Below are 19,958 nucleotides of genomic sequence, written 5' to 3'. Positions count from 1 at the left end.
GTGATTATAAGTTGAGATTATCTTTATTCAAGTGCAGGAACATATCTTTAGTCCTCCTAAGACTAAATTCATAACCCATTGAAAAGTAACATGGTACAATTTAACTTAAAATAAATTCTTATTTTAGGATAGGCAAGAGTATATTAGCTTAAAAGTACAACAAAGCAAATGAGGAAGAAATTAAAATATTGATAGCTTTTGTTACATAAGCTACTTGTGTGAATGAGTTTGTGGTTAAAAGACATGTTGTCTTTTGCAAGTTTTACCTTTCAAACAAGTACTTCCTGTACAGTGCTGTAGCCTGACAATTTTTGTCAGTTTGGGACCTTTGAAATAGATTGGAAGTAAAACTTCCAAGAGGTACCAGGCAGCACAGCTTACTAGGAATTTATTTACAGATTAACAGAGTTGGAAGGGACCTTGTAGGTTATCTAATCCAACCCCCCCCCCCAAGCAGGCCCTACACCATTTTTGGCAGATGGAAGTCCATTCTCTTCTTGAAAGCTTCTAGTGATGAAGTTCCCACAACTTCCACTAGCTGATTGTTCTCACTGTCAGAAAATTTCTCCTTATTTCCAGGTTGAATCTCTCCTTGTTCAGTTTCCATCCATTATTCCTTGTCTGGCCTTCAGGTGCTTTGGAAAAAAGTTTGACCTCCTCCTCTCTGTGGCATCCCCTCAAATATTGGAACACTGCTATCATGTTTCCCCTGGTCCTTCTCTTCACTAGTCTAGCCATGCCCAGTTCCTGTAACCATTCTTCATATGTTTTAGTCTCCAGTCCCCTAATCATCCTGGTTTCTCTTCTCTTCTCTTCTCTTCTCTTCTCTTCTCTTCTCTTCTCTTCTCTCTCAATATCCTTTTTATAGTGTGGTGACCAAAACTGGATGCAGTACTCTAGGTGTGGTCTTACTAAGGCTTTAGAATGTGATATTAGTACCTCACTTGATCTTGATTGTATCCCTGTTAATGCAATTTAGGATTGCATTAGCTTTTTTGGCTGCTGCTGCACACTGCTGGCTCATATTTAGCTGGTTGTCCACCAAGATCCCTCTCACTGTTAAGCTTGGTTTCACTCAGTCTATATGTGTACTTTTGGTTTTTCTTGCCTAAGTGTAAGACTTGACTTTTCTCTACATTGAATTTCATTTTTTTAGATAGGGGCGAGTGTTCAAGGTTAGATCAAGCTGTACTAATTCATCAGTCCTAATCTAGGGTGTAGTTGCCTTCTGTGCCAACTAGAGGTTAGCTGACCTGCAGACTGCCATGTTCTTTCAGAGCATGATTTAATGATTGTGACATTAAATAAAAGAAATAAAAACTGATTTACCAAGGGAATTCTCCCCCCCCCAACCACCCTGAAGTGCAAACAACATCTGGTTCCCTTTACTCTGTCAGCTCTTTCAGTCCTGAGATGCTTTTGCTGTTCCTAATTACTGTCATTAGGCAATGGGTAGTGATTACAGATGGATTCTGATGAGAGATATCAGGAAGGCCTGGTCCCCTATAGATTCAAGATGAAGAACCAAATTTCTTCCTTGAAGTTGTTTAAAGGAAAACAAAGGAAAACAACAACAAAACCAGAACACTTATAGTTTGGGAATTATTTGTGATAATGCAATATGTATTCTTTTTAAATTTAGGTACGAAGGGGACAGGATAGGCAACGAAAGCTGACACAACCGCATTTTCTAAAGTAGAAAGGGCACTTGCTTTTACATTTACACTCATTCCAGTGAAGACAAAAGGAAATAATTTAGAATTCTTAACACTTCTAAGTGTTCTAAGTATCTGAATGCAACTGGAAAGAAGAACTGCTGAATTGTGTAAAGGTAGCCACAGGATTCAGGAGAAAAAGAGCTTGCAATGTTTTTGTTCTTAAAACTGTTTATTCTTGGAACAGGGATTGGAAACCACATATTTTGGATTATATATCCCATAATCTCTGATTATTTGTCGCATTGTATAATATAAATCAAAACACCTGGTGGATACTTGCCTATTCCCAATAATTTCAGTATGTAGTTCCAAGGATCAGGCACATTTGTTTAATATAGCATACAGTCCTGATTATATTGGACAGTTACACCCACTGAACTTAGGGGGATTTATTTCCAAATAATAAAAAACAAGAATAAGCAACACAATCCAATATAATATTATTTGTGAAGGGGTAGCTCAAGCTGGCATTATTAGGAAGTATTCAAAAGTTGTAGATTTTAATTATGAGAGTAAAAATTAACATTTGGCTATAAATATTGTGTGCGCAGAAGCTACAGTAGTACTTCAGCTAAAATAAATGAAAGTTTTTTGTGGAAGAATATACAAGGAAGAGAAGTGTACAAACTCCTGTGGGTATGATCCACTGCTAATATTTATCATTCTGCATAAATTTAAGCGTGCTATCCATCAGATTGCCCTTTAGTGTATGTCTGAGAGTGTGTGTAGGCTTTGCTGCATTGACAGTTCTACAAAGAATCAAAATGTTACTGTTAGAAGAATTGCTAAACCTATTGTAAGGTATGAAAGAGCCACATGTGTATTACAAGATGACCCAAGCAGCTACTTACACATATACATATTTCATGAACCCATAGTTTTTACAAGATTATGATACAAAAACGAAGGAATAAAACACTAACTTAAAACCATAACCTACGCCCTACAAATAAAACACTGCTAATTGTAATATACCTATAATAAATGGAAATATGATGGTGTAATTTCCTGATGAGTAACCAGTCCCTTAGCTTAAAAATCTAAGCAACTGGTTTGGACAAAATTCCGCAGCACTTTTTTGTGTGGCTATTGATAAAAATAGGATCACCAACATGATTGCCAAGAAAAAGAAGAATTTCCTGACCAAAATTAGCCTTCATTAGTGTCAACCCCCACCTTGGAAGGCTTGTTCCTTCCAATGAAGCCTTGCTCCTGCTGGCATTTTTGAAAGGCTCCCATCTGGGGTTTCCACCACCACTAAGACTCCTGAAAATGCATGAAACAAAGTTTATACAGACCAAGAAGCAGCTACAGGTTTACAGGGAAGCCGTAGGCTAAAGTGGAATTGAATCTCCGTTCACAAAGAGATGGTGGGAAGAAAAATAAGGCAACATTGCATATGTAGCCCATTGACTCACTCATGTCAATGCGCATGTATGGATAGTCCTCAACGTATAACCACAACTGAGCCCAAAATTTATGCTACTAAGTGAGACATTTGTTATGTGAGTTTTGCCCCATTTTAGAAATTTTCTTGCCACAATTGTTAAGTGAATCACTGCTGTTGGTAAATTAGTAACACGGTTGTTAAGTGAAACTGGTTTCTCCATTGAGTTTGCTTGTCAGAATGGGACACTGCAACTCTCATAAGTACAGGTCAGTTGCCAAGCATCCAAATTTTGATTATGTGACCATGAAGATGTCGCCATAGTCATAAGTGTGAAAAATGGTCATAAGTCATTTTTTTCAGTGCCATAGTAACTTCAAATGGTCACTAAATCAACTGTTGTAAGTTAAGGATTACCTATCATATATGAAGATGTACTATAAAATATTAATGAAAACAGATGAATTGATCCTTGACTGAGCACAGGATGAGCTCGTATTAATTTTATCTTGAATACAATAAAGAAACATTGCTCCTGAAAGACAAAATTGTGTGAAACACACTGGATTTTTTTTAAAACTAAATATTTCTGACTCATGTTCCTCTGAAATTCATCACTTTTTCACTACTGGTTCTTTTTTAAGTCTCCCTTGTTTTTTGTAGAGAAAATAAGCTAGGAAAAAGTCTTTCGTAGGAATGCATGTAATGAAAACGTGGGGAATGAGTGAATTAGAAACTACTGGTTTTCTTTAACTATCTTGATGACATTTTGGCTTTTTTTTTCAGCATTACTGGAATGATTATTCATTATTTATTTAGGACTTCCTTGTTTGTTGATGTCATAATTAGAAGAGGATTTTTTTCCTCTCATTTGAGAGACAAACTGCACAGTGGAAACAAGTTCTGTAATGCCATAAAGATTTATTATGTTATTTTATACACTATAACTTAATAGGCTCATAGGAACAAAGGTATTTCTAACTCCTAATAATCTATTACTTTATTTAAACTTTAATTCATGAGACTTTTTTGCTCTTATTTCTATAATAATAGATAAACCTGGTAAATATAATGGAGAAGATACATGCTGAAATTACTACTTAGCTGCTGACAGAAAGAAACTATTCAGAGTTCTCAAAGTAAACATTTTGTTTTGATGATACTATGATAAATTCAGCTAAATGGCTTCTGTATAGTCTATGGGGAAGGCACTGAAAAATCAAAAAAAATCTGCTCAAAAACCACCTGGAGCAATTCTCATACAGGGTTCCTGTGGCGTTTCTTTGAATTATGTTGGTGGAAGGGGAGCGCCACCTAGTGCCAGGCTGCTGCTCTCTCCTCTGCACTTTTTAAGCACATTTGGTCTCCATTCTTCTGGATGCAGAAGAAACACATTCAGGAAATTAGGAAAGAGGCAGATTTCATATCCGATAATTTCACTGACTGGTTCGTATGAAACCATCATGTATTTTTGATGCATTGGTACAATGTTCAGTTAATTCTTCTGGAACCATAGGAATTCTGTTAACTAATTTTCACCCAAAGGTGGATTTGCTTAAACTATATTCCCTAAACCATTTTTTCTCAAACTGAGTACCTTCTAAATTTCAGTTCTGTAAATTTGGAGGCAGGCCCATATTGGCCAGAGAATTGGAGAAGGCTTTCTAATGACAACTAATTATTCATCTTCATAACAGAAACTCTGTACTCTTTCTTTATATAGTTCAGGGTTTTTTTTTCTTCCCTGTAAAGTTTCCTTTCACAAATTAGCTATTATGATTTCCCCCAATTTGTATTACAAATCATCTCCCTGCACAAACTAATTAAAACTTTTCTGCGCCTGCCTGTTAAGCACACAACTATATGTGATGACTAATAGAGACTTTGTTTTAAAGAGGCACCTCATTTAAGGGAACTGAAAAAAATGTTTTTGGAAACTTAAACAGATTTGTGAGTGCAGCTGTTAACACATTCAGCTCCCTGTCACAGACAATACATGCATGTACATACTCTAGCCCCCATACTGGCAGGATGGTGAGAAAATAAAGCACAGGGTTGGTTTGTTTTAAATCAATGTTAATATTTCTGGAAGTGAAGAAGCCGACTGCTAAGTGTAAGGATTACTAGGTATGTATCAGAAATCCCAAGGAATATGTTGATGTCCATCTAGGTACTCTAAGTACATGCAAGAATCTTTTATCTGCACAGCATTTTTCATTGGGACTATCGCTGTCTGTTGTTTTTTCCAGATTTAGAGGTAGGAAGAGAACTATTAAGAGGGATAAGAGAATATATCTGATAATGGACACCTATGAAACTAAGCCTGGCTGATTTGGTCAGAGTTGTAAATGATTATTAAAGACAAGTTAAAAGTAAGTTTATTCTTTTTTATTGCCTATCTTGTAATAAACTTCCCCTTTGGAGATATCATGTTTTCTCACGGGATATGTACTTATACATACTTTAAGAACTGCAAGGCAACTCTCTTGGTGTTCCAGAAGGCCTTAAGAACCAGGGTATTTCCCTAGGCCTTGGGTGGAGCCCCTTGTTAGTTGTGTTCTTGAATTCGTGTTGTATTGAGCTATCAGATCCCACCTTGTTTATTTGCTTTCTACAGTATTATGTTTTTATTGCGAACTGCTCAGAGATGATTTAGAATCAGACAGATCTTGATTTAAAATACACAATTCTTATCAACAGTTCCATGAACAGCAAAATCCAAAATACATTGAAAATTACCTATTGATTAACATTACATTATTTAATTTATTACAGTATGAGGATAACTTTATAATAGTTAAAAAACATAATTGTAATGAGATATGATGGTTTGGAAAGTAGTTTAAAAAGTTTACCCTGGCTATTTTGTTAAGTGCCTCAGAATAAGTTTACTTATCACTTGCCATTAATATTGTTTGTCTGTTTGTACCTTTGAGTCAGTTTTGACTCTTGGTGACTGCCTAGATCAGGGGTGTCAAACTTTATTGCATTGAGGGCCGCATCAGGGTTGTGTTTGACCTCGGGGGGGGGGGGGTAGGCGTGGCCAGGGTAGACGTGGCTCGACATCACTCATGTCAGGGGTACCTGTGGTGGCCAAGTGCTAAGGCAGGACTTCCCTCAGACCCTCCCTCCCTCCCTTTCATTATAATTTATTTCCTTCCTTCCTTCCTTCCTTCCTTCCTTCCTTCCTTCCTTCCTTCCTTCCTTCCTTCCTTCCTTCCTTCCTTCCTTTTCTTCTTTTTCCTTTCCTCTTCATTCTCCTTTCTTCTTCCTTCCCCTTTCCTTCTTTTGCCTTCCTTTCTCTCTTCCTAATTTTCCTTCTTTTTCTTTGTCTGTCCTCTTTCCCTTTCTCCGTTCCTGTCCCTTCTTGGATGTTCAAATGCAAAAGGGGAACCATTTCTCCTTTTGTTTTGTTTTTTATTTGTTTTGCTATTCCTCTGCCAGTGAAAAGCAAAGGACTGGCCGGCAGTGCCACTTCCAATGAAAATGGAGCCCAGGAGGGCCATGTGCAGCCCTCCTGAGCTCAGTTTTCGCTGGGAGAGGCACCGCAAGCCGGTCCTTCGTTGTTTCCAGGATGGCCCCACAGGCCAGATTTGGCCTATGGGCCTTGAGTTTGGCCTAGATTAATCTCTGCAATTTTCTTGACAGAATTTTCCAGAAATGGTTTGCCACTTCTTCCTAGGATTGAGAGTAAGTGACTGGCCCCAGGTCACCTAGCTGGCTTTGTGCTGAAGACAGGAGTAGAACTCACAGTCTTTCTGTTTCTAGCCTGATGCTTTTACTACAGCAAACTGGCTCTCTGATTAACATTGTTACATTTATGTAAAAAAGCGCAACAGCTTAAATGTGTCTCTTAGTAATTAAAATTGTTTCACTTACATGCTTACTCTGTTTTCTTATTTCATGAATAAATTTCATTTTTAACTATAGCACATACAGTAATTTACAAGGATCTTACTGAGTGAGTTTCAGAATGCAGAAATTAAGGCAAGTTTATTTTACTCCCTTGAACATGATTTTTTTCTAAGATTTTCTGATCTTTGTGGATTGGGTGTGTTACGTCCTCTCATTTCACCATAGTTTATAGCTGGACATTTTGGAAGCTGAAGAGATGACTTCATTAAAAGTAAAACTTGTTATTTTCCAAATTATAGTTACAATAAAACAACCATACCAAGGTGAATTGACCGGCCTCCAATAATGAGCCATATAATGTTTGAGAGATTGCATTTGCTAGTCTAAGCCCTTTTAAAGGAATAATTATGGCAATTCCTTACTGAGGATGTTCTCCTGAATGGTCTTTGTAGTCACCAGCACAGTTGCTCCAAGTTCAGTTGCTGGCACTGGAAATGAGGAGTTGCAGTTTTCATCATGGGGAGACAAGGAAATCACGTCAACCTCCTGACTTGTGAGTGCAACACAGGGCATATTCTCCTTTAAGACATCATCATGGGTGATCATGGTAACACCATTTAAATGTGGGCATCGAAGCTGTCTAAGGTCATTGTCTCCTGGTCCGCAGTCATGGTTTGTTTGAGCTTCATTGGCCAAAAAACAAATGCACTTGCCGTTTTCTAATAATAATAAAAAATATAATAATAAAAGACAAATTAAAATTTTCTGGAAAACTGAAATTCTTAAAAAAAATCTCTGAAGGAATAATCATGATAGCACAAGAACAGCTGGGCAAATAAACGTAATACCAAAACTAAAATATTTCAAATAACAAATGCAGATTTATGTAAAATATTTTAGAATTTAAACATTATTTATTGGCCAAGTATGATTGGACACACAATGAATTTGTCTTCAATGCATAAGCTCTCAGTATATATACAAACAACAAAGTGATAAATCATAACTCATAAATCATAAGGTACAGTCATAAATCATAAGCTACTAATAGAAGTTAATAGGAAAGATGAGAAGGATAATAGTAACACATCCCTACTACATGGGTAAATATCCTTAGGCATAAGACAGTGCTGTGGGAATTAGGTGTTTAACAGATTGATGGCATGGGGGTGGGGGGGAATTGTCTTTGTGTCTAGTTGTTTTGGCATGCAATGGTCTATAGTGGCATTCTGAGGGTAGAAGTTAAAACAATTTATGTCCAGGATGTGAGGGGTCTGTAGATATTTTCTCAGCCTTCCTTCTGACTCCTGCAGTATACAAGTCCTCACTGTAAAGCAGGCTAGTTGCAAAAAAAATTTCTGCAGTCTTGGGATGTCCATTATCTCCCCGGCTCTTCATACTATCTTTGGAAACACTACTAACTCGAATCAGACAGAATCCGGAAATAATGGGGTTAAAGATTAAGAAAGAAGAGTATACATTGCAATCATTTGCTGGTGACATGGTCTTCTTTATTGAAGACCCAATACAAAAAGGACAGAAAATGCTGAATGAGTTAGAACAATTTGGAATAGTTGCAGGACTTAAAATTAATAGAAAGAAAACGAAATTGATAACTAAAAACCTAACAGAAAAATAGAAATCAGAACTAGAAGAGATGATGGGACAACAAGTGGTAAAGAAAATCAAAAACTTAGGAATATGGTTGATGGCACAATGTAAGATGATAATGGAAAATAACTACGACAAATTATTACAATTGGTAAAGAAAGATCTAAGGACATGGGTTAAAAAGCAACTTTCCCTATTAGGGAGGATTGCTACTATTAAAATGTCCATTGTCCCTAAATTCATCTATTTATTTCAGACAATACCAATTAAAATACACAAAAACAATTTTGCGGAACTTAATAGAATAATTGCAAAATGTATTTGGCAAGGGAAAAAACCGAGAATAAACCTAAAAGCAATGCAAGACATGATGAGCAGGGGAGGTATGGCCCTCCCAAATTGGGAGTTATACCACTGTGCAGCTTCCTTAGTATGGTTGAAAGATTGGGGGAACCTATCTAATAAAAGAATACTAATTTTAGAAGGCCATGATTTACAGAGGGGGTGGCACACCTTCCTATGGGATATGGGGAAAACCAAACAAAAATATTTCCATAGACATTTAATTAGAGATTCTCTATTGGCCAATTAGAACAAAATAAGAAAAAAACACTACTTAAAGGTCCCAATCTGGCTCTCAACAATGGAGGCAATGATCCACCCGAATAATTTGGACATTAATAAGATGTTAAAGTATAAAGACCTATTGGATATACAAGGAAATTTGAAATTATGGCAAGACCTCCAGGAACAAGGGTTACGAATTGACCGATGGGCATATCTCCAAGTCCAGAATAGATATAGACAGGACATGAAAGACTTCAGAATCTATAATAACCACAACAATTAGATAAAATTCTATTAGGCCCAGATAAAAAAAATATAACAAAATTTTACAACTATCTATTAGAGATAGAATTAGACAAAAAAACAGTTAAAGGTAATATGATAGCTTGGAATAGGAATATAGGCTGTAGCATTACTCTAACAGAATGGAAGAAGATCTGGAATAGAAACAATAAAATTACAAAATCGGCATCATATAAAGAAAACTCTTATAAAATGTTCTATAGATGGCATCTATCCCCTTCAAGATTAGCGAAGATGTTTCCCAACATGAGCCCTAAATGCTGGAAGTGTAAAAAGAAAGAAGGAACATGTGGTGGTCTTGTACAGAAACCCAAAGATATTGGCTGAGAATAAAAAAATGGATGGAGGAAATTATGTCTGAGCAGATTGAACTTAAACCAGAATTCTTCCTATTAGGGATTCTCAACAGACAATTCCCAAAAAAAGTTAAATATATATAATACTACATATATTGACAGAAGCTAGATTGGCTTTCGCACAATGCTGGAAAAAACCCTATACTCCACCTGAGGGAATGATTATTCAGAAAATATCAAGCTGTGCAGAAATGAATAAATTAACTCTAGCACTAAAAAATAAAGAAGCATCAGACTACTATATGAGTTGGAACTGTTGGTATGAGTGGATTGATCGAAGATCGGCTGTACTATTATTATTATTATTATTATTATTATTTGTGAATGAAGTGTTAATAGTAGTAATTAGATATTCGCACTAAAGATTAATTGCAAATATGGCACAAAATAATGAGATAAATAAGGAACCACAAACTGTTGATGATGTAATCGTTTTTAATTGTTTACCCCTTTTCCCTTTTTGTTCTTCTTTCCTTCCCAATCTGTTTGTGTGTTGTTTGTGTATTTTTACTGTAAAATTTAATAAAGTTTATTTTAAAAAAAATTCTGCAGTCCTAACTATCAGTTGAAGTCAGTACCTGTCTGGTTGCTGTACCAAACCAGACAGTTATAGATGTACAAATGACATACTCAATAATTCCTCTCTAGAACTGTATCAACAGCTCAAACATTAAAGATGCAGCTGTTGAACACCTTATTGCTGGCCATAGTAAAATTGCCCAACTGAGTTTAAGCAATCATATGTTAGAGTTGTTTATTGGAATTCATGAAAGTTACACGCTTGAAAAATTTAGAAAATGAGGTCAGGATTATGTGAGATTTTAATTTTTAAATTGGCAGACCCAATATACCAGGATTACTATTATTGAAAAAATGTGGTTCGTGGATGTAGAAATGCTAGAAGATAGTAGCATCGATGAAAAACAAATATAAAAAGGAACAAAACATTGAGATTTGCACATTGAAATTCAAACAACTGGAAGACTCTAAGCCAGTTTGGTCTAATGGTTAAAATACAATGTGAGAAAGCAGGAGTTAGATAAAAAGTAGGAGAGATGTCTAAAATAGATGAATATCTGTTAAGACAACGGTTGCCTAAACTTTCACAAACTCAGAGACAACTTATGAATGACCCAATGACTGTTTTTGAAATATCAGAAGCTATTAAAAATTTGAAATCAGGTAAAGCCCCAGGCCCAGATGGCCTTACAAGCCAGTATTATTCCATAAATGCTTTGAAGAGAAACTTCTTCAGCCACTAAAGGATATAATGAACAATATATTACAGAGGGGAAACATACCTCAAACATGGAAAGATGCTAATATTGTGCTGCTACTGAAGGAAGATCAAGATTGAATAGTCAAGATCGTGTTGATGACCCAAGCTCTGTAAAGGACCTTGGAATACTCACCTCTAATGATCTAAGTGCTAGAGCCCACTGCAACTACATAGCCAAAAAGGCATTAAGAGTTGTTAACCTAATCCTACGTAGCTTTTTCTCTGGTAATATCACACTACTAACCAGAGCATACAAAACATTTGCTAGACCAATACTCGAATACAGTTCATCAGTCTGGAACCCTCATTACGTATCTGATATTAGCACAATTGAGAAAGTCCAGAAATATTTCACAAGAAGAGTTCTCCACTCTTCTACTCGTTGTAGAATACCTTATGCCACCAGACTTGAAATTCTAGAACTAGAAAACCTTGAATTACGCCGTCTTCGGTCTGACTTAAGCATGGTATATAAAATCATACATTGCAATGTCCTACCTGTCAATGAATACTTCAGCTTCAACCATAACAACACAAGAGCACACAATAGATACAAACTCAAAGTAAACCGCACCAAACTTGATTGCAGGAAATACGACTTCAGCAATAGAGTGGTCAATGTCTGGAATACTCTACCCGACTCTGTAGTCTCTTCCCCAAACCCCAAAAACTTTAACCTTAGACTGTCTACTATTGACCTCACCCCTTTCCTAAGAGGTCTGTAGGGGGCGTGCATAAGCGCATCAACGTGCCTACCGTCCCTGTCCTATTGTTTCTCTTATTCTTTTATTTTTCTTATATGTACCCATTTCATGTATTCACAACTATGTATACACTTATACTTATTATCTTGTAAACAATTGGCAAATCAAATAAATAAATAAAATAAATAAATAAATAAATAAAACAAAGAATTACATGCCAATTTCATTATTAAACATGGACAACAAACTCTTTGCTGCATTTTTGGCAGAAAGACTATTTTAGAGGCATATATTCATGAAGACCAATCAGGCTTTCTGCTAAAAAGACAGGGATAAAGTGAGGACTGTTTTGAATATTATTGAATATTTACAATATCATAATAAGAAACAGCGCTAATATCTTTAGATGCAGAGAAGGCCTTTGAAAATCTAAATTGGGGTTTTATGTTACGAGTGCAGAGGAAATGGACTTTGGAGAGAATTTCATTCAAGGGGTCAAAGCTGTTTATATATCACAACAAGAAAAAATAGTTATCAATGGTGGTTTAACTAATTCATGTGAAATTCAAAAGGACACGAGACAAGGATGCCCCTTCACTCCTTCGTTACTATTTTTTGGTGTTGGAAGTTTTGCTGCATTTGGTCTGCTAAAAGAGTGAGTGAATCTCCAGAATAAGAGACTACTTGATTTAGAAGGTCACGAACTAATGTTTGGATGGCACGGTTGTTCATGGTATGACAAAGATAAAGTAAATGTTGATTTTAACAACCATTTTGTTAGACATGCCATTCTAAGAGTTTGAGATAAATATAAAAAAATGTTTTCTACAAAGGTGCCTCCTTGGGTGTTCACCTGTGGGAAGCCTTTTTCAGAAAAGAAGTGGTGGTGAAGCTGGACTGGGAGACTTATGGTAAAATAATATATTTTAATTTTGGTGATCCTTCCCTCAAGTCTAAGGAATAGTTAGAATCAGAATGTCTCGCATTAGTTTACATATTTACAATTGAAAGAAATATTTAAATTAGATTAAAAGAGTCATGAATTTGACTTTATTACAAATTAATTGGAAATCTTACTTGGTGTGTGGTAGTGATGAACATTTTATTGCTAAGTTCTATAAAATGTTACTGAAATTGGATTTGGAAAGTGAACATGATTCAGTGGGCAAGGAATTTTGGATATAATGTTATGCTTGAACAATTATGGAAGAGTATGTGCATGAAAGTTTTAAAATTTACTTTAAGTTGCAATTTTAAAAAAATTATATAAGATGATATATCACTGGTAATTAACACCAGACAAGTTATCCAGAATGTTTAAAGGTATTTTAAATGAATGTTGGAAACGTAAATGCAAAGGGACCTTTTATCATTTATGGTGGACATGTGTTAAAGCAAAGAAATATTGGAGTAGGATTCATATTCTAATACAGAAAATTCTTAAAGTGAACATAAAGATAAAACCAGAATTTTTTCTTTTGGGTTTAATGTAAAAAAAAACCTCTTGTTATATGTGTTAACAGCAGCAAGACTACTTTATGCACAAAAATGGAAGGACATTTTGATCCCCACAATGGGATCTTGATCCCCACAATGGCTGCAAAAGTTGATGGAGTTAGCAGAAATGGTTAAATTGATGGCTAAATTGCTTTGATCAAAGAAAAAACGTAAGTACTTTTCTGTGTACTTGGAAACCACTTCTGGACTTTGTGCTTGAGGTGGAAAAAAATGAAACTTTGATTTTGCGTTTTACTGATTAGCTAGAAATGGCTACATTATGCTATTTACTACTACTACTACTACTACTACTACTACTACTACTACTACTACTATTATTATTATTATTATTATTATTATTATTATTATTATTATTATTATTATTGTTATTATTATTTAAAAAGTTGAGGTTTGAAGTTACTTTTTTATTCTGCTACACCAGAGGGAGTCGGAAGTCAGCTTTTTCTTTTTCTTTTCTACCTTTCTTTTCTACACTTCTCCTTTCCCCTTTCCCTTCCTTATTTGTCCCACTATTTGCTTTTGTATTTTATATTATAAAGTCATAAAAATGTAAACTACAAAGATACCATGCAAGAAAGCAAGAGACCGTGAGTTCAAGTCTCATCTTAGCCATGAAAGCCAGCAGTTGACTTTGGGACGGTCTTTCTCTCTCAACCCAATTCACCTCACAGGATTGTTGTTGAAGGGAAAATAGGAGGAATATTTTTGCCACCGTGAGTTATTTGTAAAAATAACAAAGGCCGGATATAAACAAACAAAATAAAAACAAATAATACCAGAAGCAATTGCCGCACTTGGAGTTATACCAAAGAAATTTACCAAGTATTTGGAAGTTTTAAATTGTCTGGATTTGACATCACCAACTAGCTTGTTTGGAATTTCCTAAATACTACAATTAAACCTCCATAATTCCTAGACTAGAATCTGAATTTTAAAAAATCTAAACTGATAATTGATGAATAGATAATAATTTTAATTATTAAATCATAGTAATAAATGAATGTACATTTTAAAAAGAAAAAATAGAAAAAACAGAAATAGAAAAATGTATAATCTTCTGCTAATTCCCACTGTTTAATTGTGATATTTTTATGGTCCCTATGGTAGAAACTAAAATATCCCCAATATGACTATTAAACAAGAATGCAGGAGAAAAGAAGAGTAAAAAGGCCTTTTCTGTGAAAAAGGCATATAATCCTAGTTCTATATCTGAACATTTATGCAAGGACATACTGAGAAGTTGCAGTTGGCTCCAAATCCCCAGAAGGGGACTAAGGAAGGAAAGTGATGAAGATTGCATTGTGAAATGTGTCACAAACTCTGCCCCTTACATATTTGTGTGGAGTATTGACACAAGTACGAAATGATGGAGCTGCTTCATGATGTCATGACACATTTCATGTGGATGTGGTTAGAAAAGAAGCCTGTGTGGTGAATTTCAACAGTCTACTTAAAACAAAATTTTTGTAAACTTGAAATTCACCAATATAGTTCAGCATCCCCAGGGTAGGATCTCTCTGGATTCCTTTTTTTCATTTAGAATATTTAAAAAGTGAGAAGAAGAAAACAGTCATTTGGTTCACACATTGCTCAACTGTGTGTAAGACTAGATTAGATAAACCTTTTTCAACATGTATTTAAACTGATAGACTGCAGTTTCTATAATCCAACCAATCTTGAGTACACTGTATCTGGTTGGAAAGAGTTAGGCTAAATGAAATCAAGTGGATTATCTGAAGTGTTGTCAATACGTACCTTGGGAATTCTTTCCAGTTTTTCTCCTTCTCTTCCGTCTTTGTTTCATGATTACAAGCCATAATGTTGCCATGATGATTACTAGCACCACAAAAGCACAGAAAACAAATATTAAAGCTGAACAATGTTGGTTTCCAGGATGAACTTGCACTGGTTGGGTTGTAATGGAGGTTGTTCCAAATACAGTAGCTGTGGAGGGAAACAACAGTTCTAAGTGGGTCACCTTAACAGAGATGTTTCTTCTTTCAATGTGAAGGGAAGGGTTCCAATTTGGTTCATGGCATGCCAAATTTAGTAAAAGGAACAATGAAGTAAGAAGTGTGCTACTGATTCAATTGTGCTATCAAAACAGAATCAAAATGTTTCATATGTCCCCTCTGTTAAAGCATGGCAGCATTATAATCATGTGATATGGCATCATGGTGGTGTAGCAGGGCAGAAGCACTGAAGCAGACACAACTTTGTCATATGTCAATCCCATTGGGACTGATGAGTCCCTGATTTTGGATATTTTTTTTTAAGTTAGCCCTTTTGAGATACATTGATTTAAAAAGTATTGCCTTGTGATGCACTGTTTTCTCGAAGTCAAAGATTGCAAACAAACAGAAGAGTTTTAGTAGTGTATAAATCAGGAAGAGAATATGCAGAAAGACAAATCATTGGCTGTGGTTTACTTCCAGATAGAAATAAACCTAACAGCAAAAGTGAACAAGGCTAGTGATTCACCCCAGAAAATCTGTTTTAGTTAATAAATCATGCTGTAGATTCGCATTTCAACTGCTTCAGAGAAGAACATTCACAATCTGTTTTTATTTACATAAATATATGATGCATTAGAATACATAATAAATAATAAGCAAGCTCACCACCTTAAGATTAAATATGTGGGTAGCTGCAAAGAGCCAACCGGTATGTTCTTATTGCAGCTATCAAATCTTACAATTTTACTCATAATGTTTTGAGCTCAGGCTGTGTGTGACCCCTCAAATTTGCTATGTCTAGGAAGTAGAAGACTGAAAATAGATACCAAATAGTTAAATACAATTATTTCCTTTATAGGAAAACTATTATTTTTCCACTTATACAAGAAATATGTCCTGGTGAAAAGCAAAACCTTTATTTTAGAACATTTTATTCTGAGCTCTTCTATCTGGCAGAAATCAACCAATATCCAACACCCATGCAACACTCATAAAATTTAAATGGAGCTTCAGTTACACCTTCATGGACACTATCTTGATTTTTTTTTAACCACACACTGCCTATCCCATCTGAAGGATGATACTCCAAAAGCAGTTTCCTTTGAAATAAATGTGAAAGACTAAGCATACTGATTGCAAAATATCTCAATTACGCACTCTCACCCTCTGCATCTCACTGTTTGAGAGTTGCACTACAATCATACCAGTTCATATAGGAAAAAACACCAGACAATCCTTACCCAACCATATGGCTGGATGTTCTGTATCTGGAAGGTGCCAAGACAAAGAAGGGTGATCTAAATCATGAAGTAAGGCTTTATTTTGTTCCAGATATAAGACTGTTTGTAAATTCTGTGATTAGTGTATGGTACAATGTGTTGGGTGAACTTGACTAACTTACTGAACCACAGTACAAATGACTTAGATCATAAAGCTTCTATGTTTTAAGATTGTAATTGGAAGCAATGGGTTTTGGATGAAGAATGAGATAATAGAAATGGGAAAAAGAAAGAAAAGGAGTATTTTGTTTCAAGGAGACTAAAAAGGGGTATGTATAGAGTATATGTACAAAAAGTATCACAAGACAGTTAAAATAGATATATTTGCATATTTTCTTCCTCTTTATTGAAGAGGAAAGAACCAAAAGGATGCTAGAATTCTGCTCTGTTGGTATCAGCTGCTTACTAAAATTTCACTTGAGCCTTCATTATAAATACTTGCGTGTATGTCTTCACTGATGAAAGAGAGATAAGCTAACTTTGCTAAAAATGAAAGAGGAAGTTGTCATCTTAATGAATTTTGCACTAAACTGACTGCTTTGATTAAGGAAAAAACACATTTACTTTTGTTTCTATTTGGAAACTGCTTCTGGACTTTTTTCTTGAGGCAGAAAAAAATGAAACTTTCATTTTGGGTTTTGCCAATTAAATAGGTTTGCTATTATAGAAATGGCTAGTTTATACTATTATGTAAAAATAAAAAAAATAAGGTTTGATGTTATTATCAGAGATGGTATTCAGCAGATTCTGACCAGTTCTGCAGAACCGGTAGTAGAAATTTTGAATAGTTTGGAGAACTGGCAAATACCACCTTTGACTGGAGATTTTACAGTATCTTTCCCCTGCCACGCCCACCAAGCCACGCCCACAGAACCGGTAGTAAAAAAAATTGAATCCCACCATTGGTTATTATCATATTCTACTGAACCAAAGGGTGTCAGAAGTCAATGCCTTTTGTCCCCCCACCCTTTTTCCTACACTTTTCCTTCCCCTTTCCCTCCCCTATCTTTCCTACTATTTTCTTTTGTATTTTTGTATTTTATATTATAATTTAATAATAAAAATACTGTAAATATATAAAAAAGAAAAAAAATACTTGCATACATATCTTCAGTAATGAAACAGGGGTAAACTAACTTTGCTAAAAATGAAAGAGGAAGTCAAAATGCACCTTGATGAGTTTTGCACCACCCGAAATTATTTTCTGCACTCCCAGACAGTGACCATAAACCAAACATCTAAAATAAAAGCCTATAGATATAGCAGGGTAAGAGGGAAACACATGTTTTCCTTTTATGTATAGGAAGGAAACCCACACGTTATAGAAGGGAAGCAGATTTTAAACAAATCTGAAAAGAGATTTGCCCTTTTTGCATCTATTCTAATAAAACAGCAAGCAGACACCACAGACTTGAAGTCTACCCGCCATTGCTTATAGATTCTTTTACTGGAGTTACATAACATGCTTAAGCCTAATCCCAGGTTAACCAAAAACAATTTCTTCATTCATCTTTAAATTCCCCCTCAAGATAAACCATGTTATGACTTCATGCTATGACCTAATTCACACAAAACACTGGGACAATGACTGAGTTTTCTACAACCGGCTGATTCACAACAATTCTAATCTACCTTTGTCAGTCTTGTCGTGTGAAACCAATATAAGTCTCAAGTAATGTGAAGGAACCGCTAAGCTAAGCTGTCTCTGAGTCTCAAATGCATCTACTAATAATTCACTGTCATTCCCTTGACTCTGGCGGAATTTTCTCTATTAATTGTTTCCATTTCATGCGGGATGCTGAGGAGTGGGCTCTGCCATAACGTGATTGTACATTTCTTGGAATGCTGGAAAGCAGAGCATGTAAGAGCATGTGACTTCCTGTAAAATCCCAGCTGAAGACACCTCTAAGAACTCCCTTCAGCGTAGCTTTCCATCCTCCCTCATAGAGGAGTCTGAAGTAAGATGGACCAGACAGCTCACTATTATCTTTACCAAAGTCTGTTTTTTTTTCTAGAATTGGTCAAGGAAGGCCTTCTTTTCTGCTGGCACTAGATTATAGGAGGCATCTTTGGCAACCCTACCTTGAGGTATCGATGCCTGGGGCCATGACAGGACGCTGAGTAACCAATATGCCAAATGATGGTGATGTTTGTGCCCATCAGTTCAGGGGTGGGATTCAAAAAATTTTTACTACCAGTTCTGTGGGCTTGGCTTGGTGGGCATGGCAGGGGAAAGGTACTGTAAAATCTCCAGTCAGAGGTGGCTTTTGCCAGTTCTCCGAACTACTCAAAATTTCCGCTACCAGTTCTCCAGAACTGGTCAGAACCTGCTGAATACCACATCAGGTTCTTACTCCAACTGATGTTATTTTTTAGATTTTTGAAATCACCAAATCATTCTCATCATTACCATCCATACATCAGCCGAACCTATTATCAATGTTTCAGTGTCTTTGGGCCCTACTTAAAGCAGGGGAGAGGAGAATACACAAAAAAGAACTGAGAAATGGTGGCTTCCTAGGAGGCAAAAAAAAAAATCAATGAAGTAGATCTTCCAGTAAATTGATATTTAGGATCGGCCATGTGCATGCTCATTAAATATCTTTTGTTAAAGTAACTATAATATTCTCTCAAATTTCCACTTATATTCTTTATTGAACAGGAAGATGCCTTTAAAAAGGCACATCATTAACTCATTCAGCTTACATAAGAGTTGAAAGAAACATACATCTATTTATTGCAACTATATATATATATATATATATCAGTGCTTGTGAACTAATGTTCAACCACTCAAGTACAAGTCTATTTTGCAAATGAATTTATAATCAGACTAATAAGATGAGAATTGCCGCCTTAAGCACAGAGCAGAGCCCCTCACATAAGAAGGCAATTTAACATGCATTGTTCTCTACTCCTGGATTCTCTTCTTGCTTTTAGAGTCCATTTCCAGCCTACCTCCAGACCCCTATTTTCACCCCACCCTTTTATGCCTGGGATTTTATATTTTCCTTACTTGTCTCTTTCCTGGATCCTCTTTGCATATGTCTACACCTATCGCATTTGTTGATCAGCCGGTCGTAGCAGAAGCTGGGGTGTTGGCAGGTTATGTTGTGACGGTCCATCAGAGGCCTTGATGAGAACAGGCAGTATCGTAACCGTTTCTGTTCTTCATTACAATTGAGTGTTGAAAGGAAGACAGTTAAAGTTTAACCAGGGAGGAGATTATTCAAATGTGGCCTCAATGAGAAATCAGTGAACTGTGAAATTCAGTGGGTTTTTTTTAGTGCTAACTACTACCATTTTCATTAATGTCATGTATATCCCAGAAGTCACTGCTCTAAGAAAATCCTTTCTGTGGTGTCCCCAAGATATCACAGGAAGCAGTAGAAACATCTGAATACTTTGGGAAGAGTAGCAGCATT

The 19,958-nt window shown here is 35.8% G+C and overlaps 1 protein-coding gene across 1 annotated transcript; it reads right to left on the bottom strand.

The window, feature by feature from the left end:
* Nucleotides 1–6,324: 6,324 nt before the first annotated feature.
* Nucleotides 6,325–19,713, bottom strand: LOC113430804 (uncharacterized). The gene is made up of 3 exons (XM_026693218.2): nt 19,550–19,713; nt 15,054–15,242; nt 6,325–7,679 (listed from the first exon to the last, which is right to left on the bottom strand). Exons 1-3 carry the CDS (start codon nt 19,656–19,658, stop codon nt 7,366–7,368), a joined length of 612 nt encoding a protein of 203 aa, XP_026549003.2. The 5' UTR covers nt 19,659–19,713; the 3' UTR covers nt 6,325–7,365.
* Nucleotides 19,714–19,958: the final 245 nt, after the last annotated feature.

This window comes from Notechis scutatus, chromosome 6, assembly GCF_049901735.1.
Source record: "Notechis scutatus isolate UNSWTSFEM ecotype Mainland chromosome 6, rNotScu1.2, whole genome shotgun sequence".
NCBI classification, from domain to species: domain Eukaryota; kingdom Metazoa; phylum Chordata; class Lepidosauria; order Squamata; family Elapidae; genus Notechis; species Notechis scutatus.
Note: the sequence above shows the minus strand (reverse complement) of the source record. Positions and strands in the feature narration are given on the sequence as shown.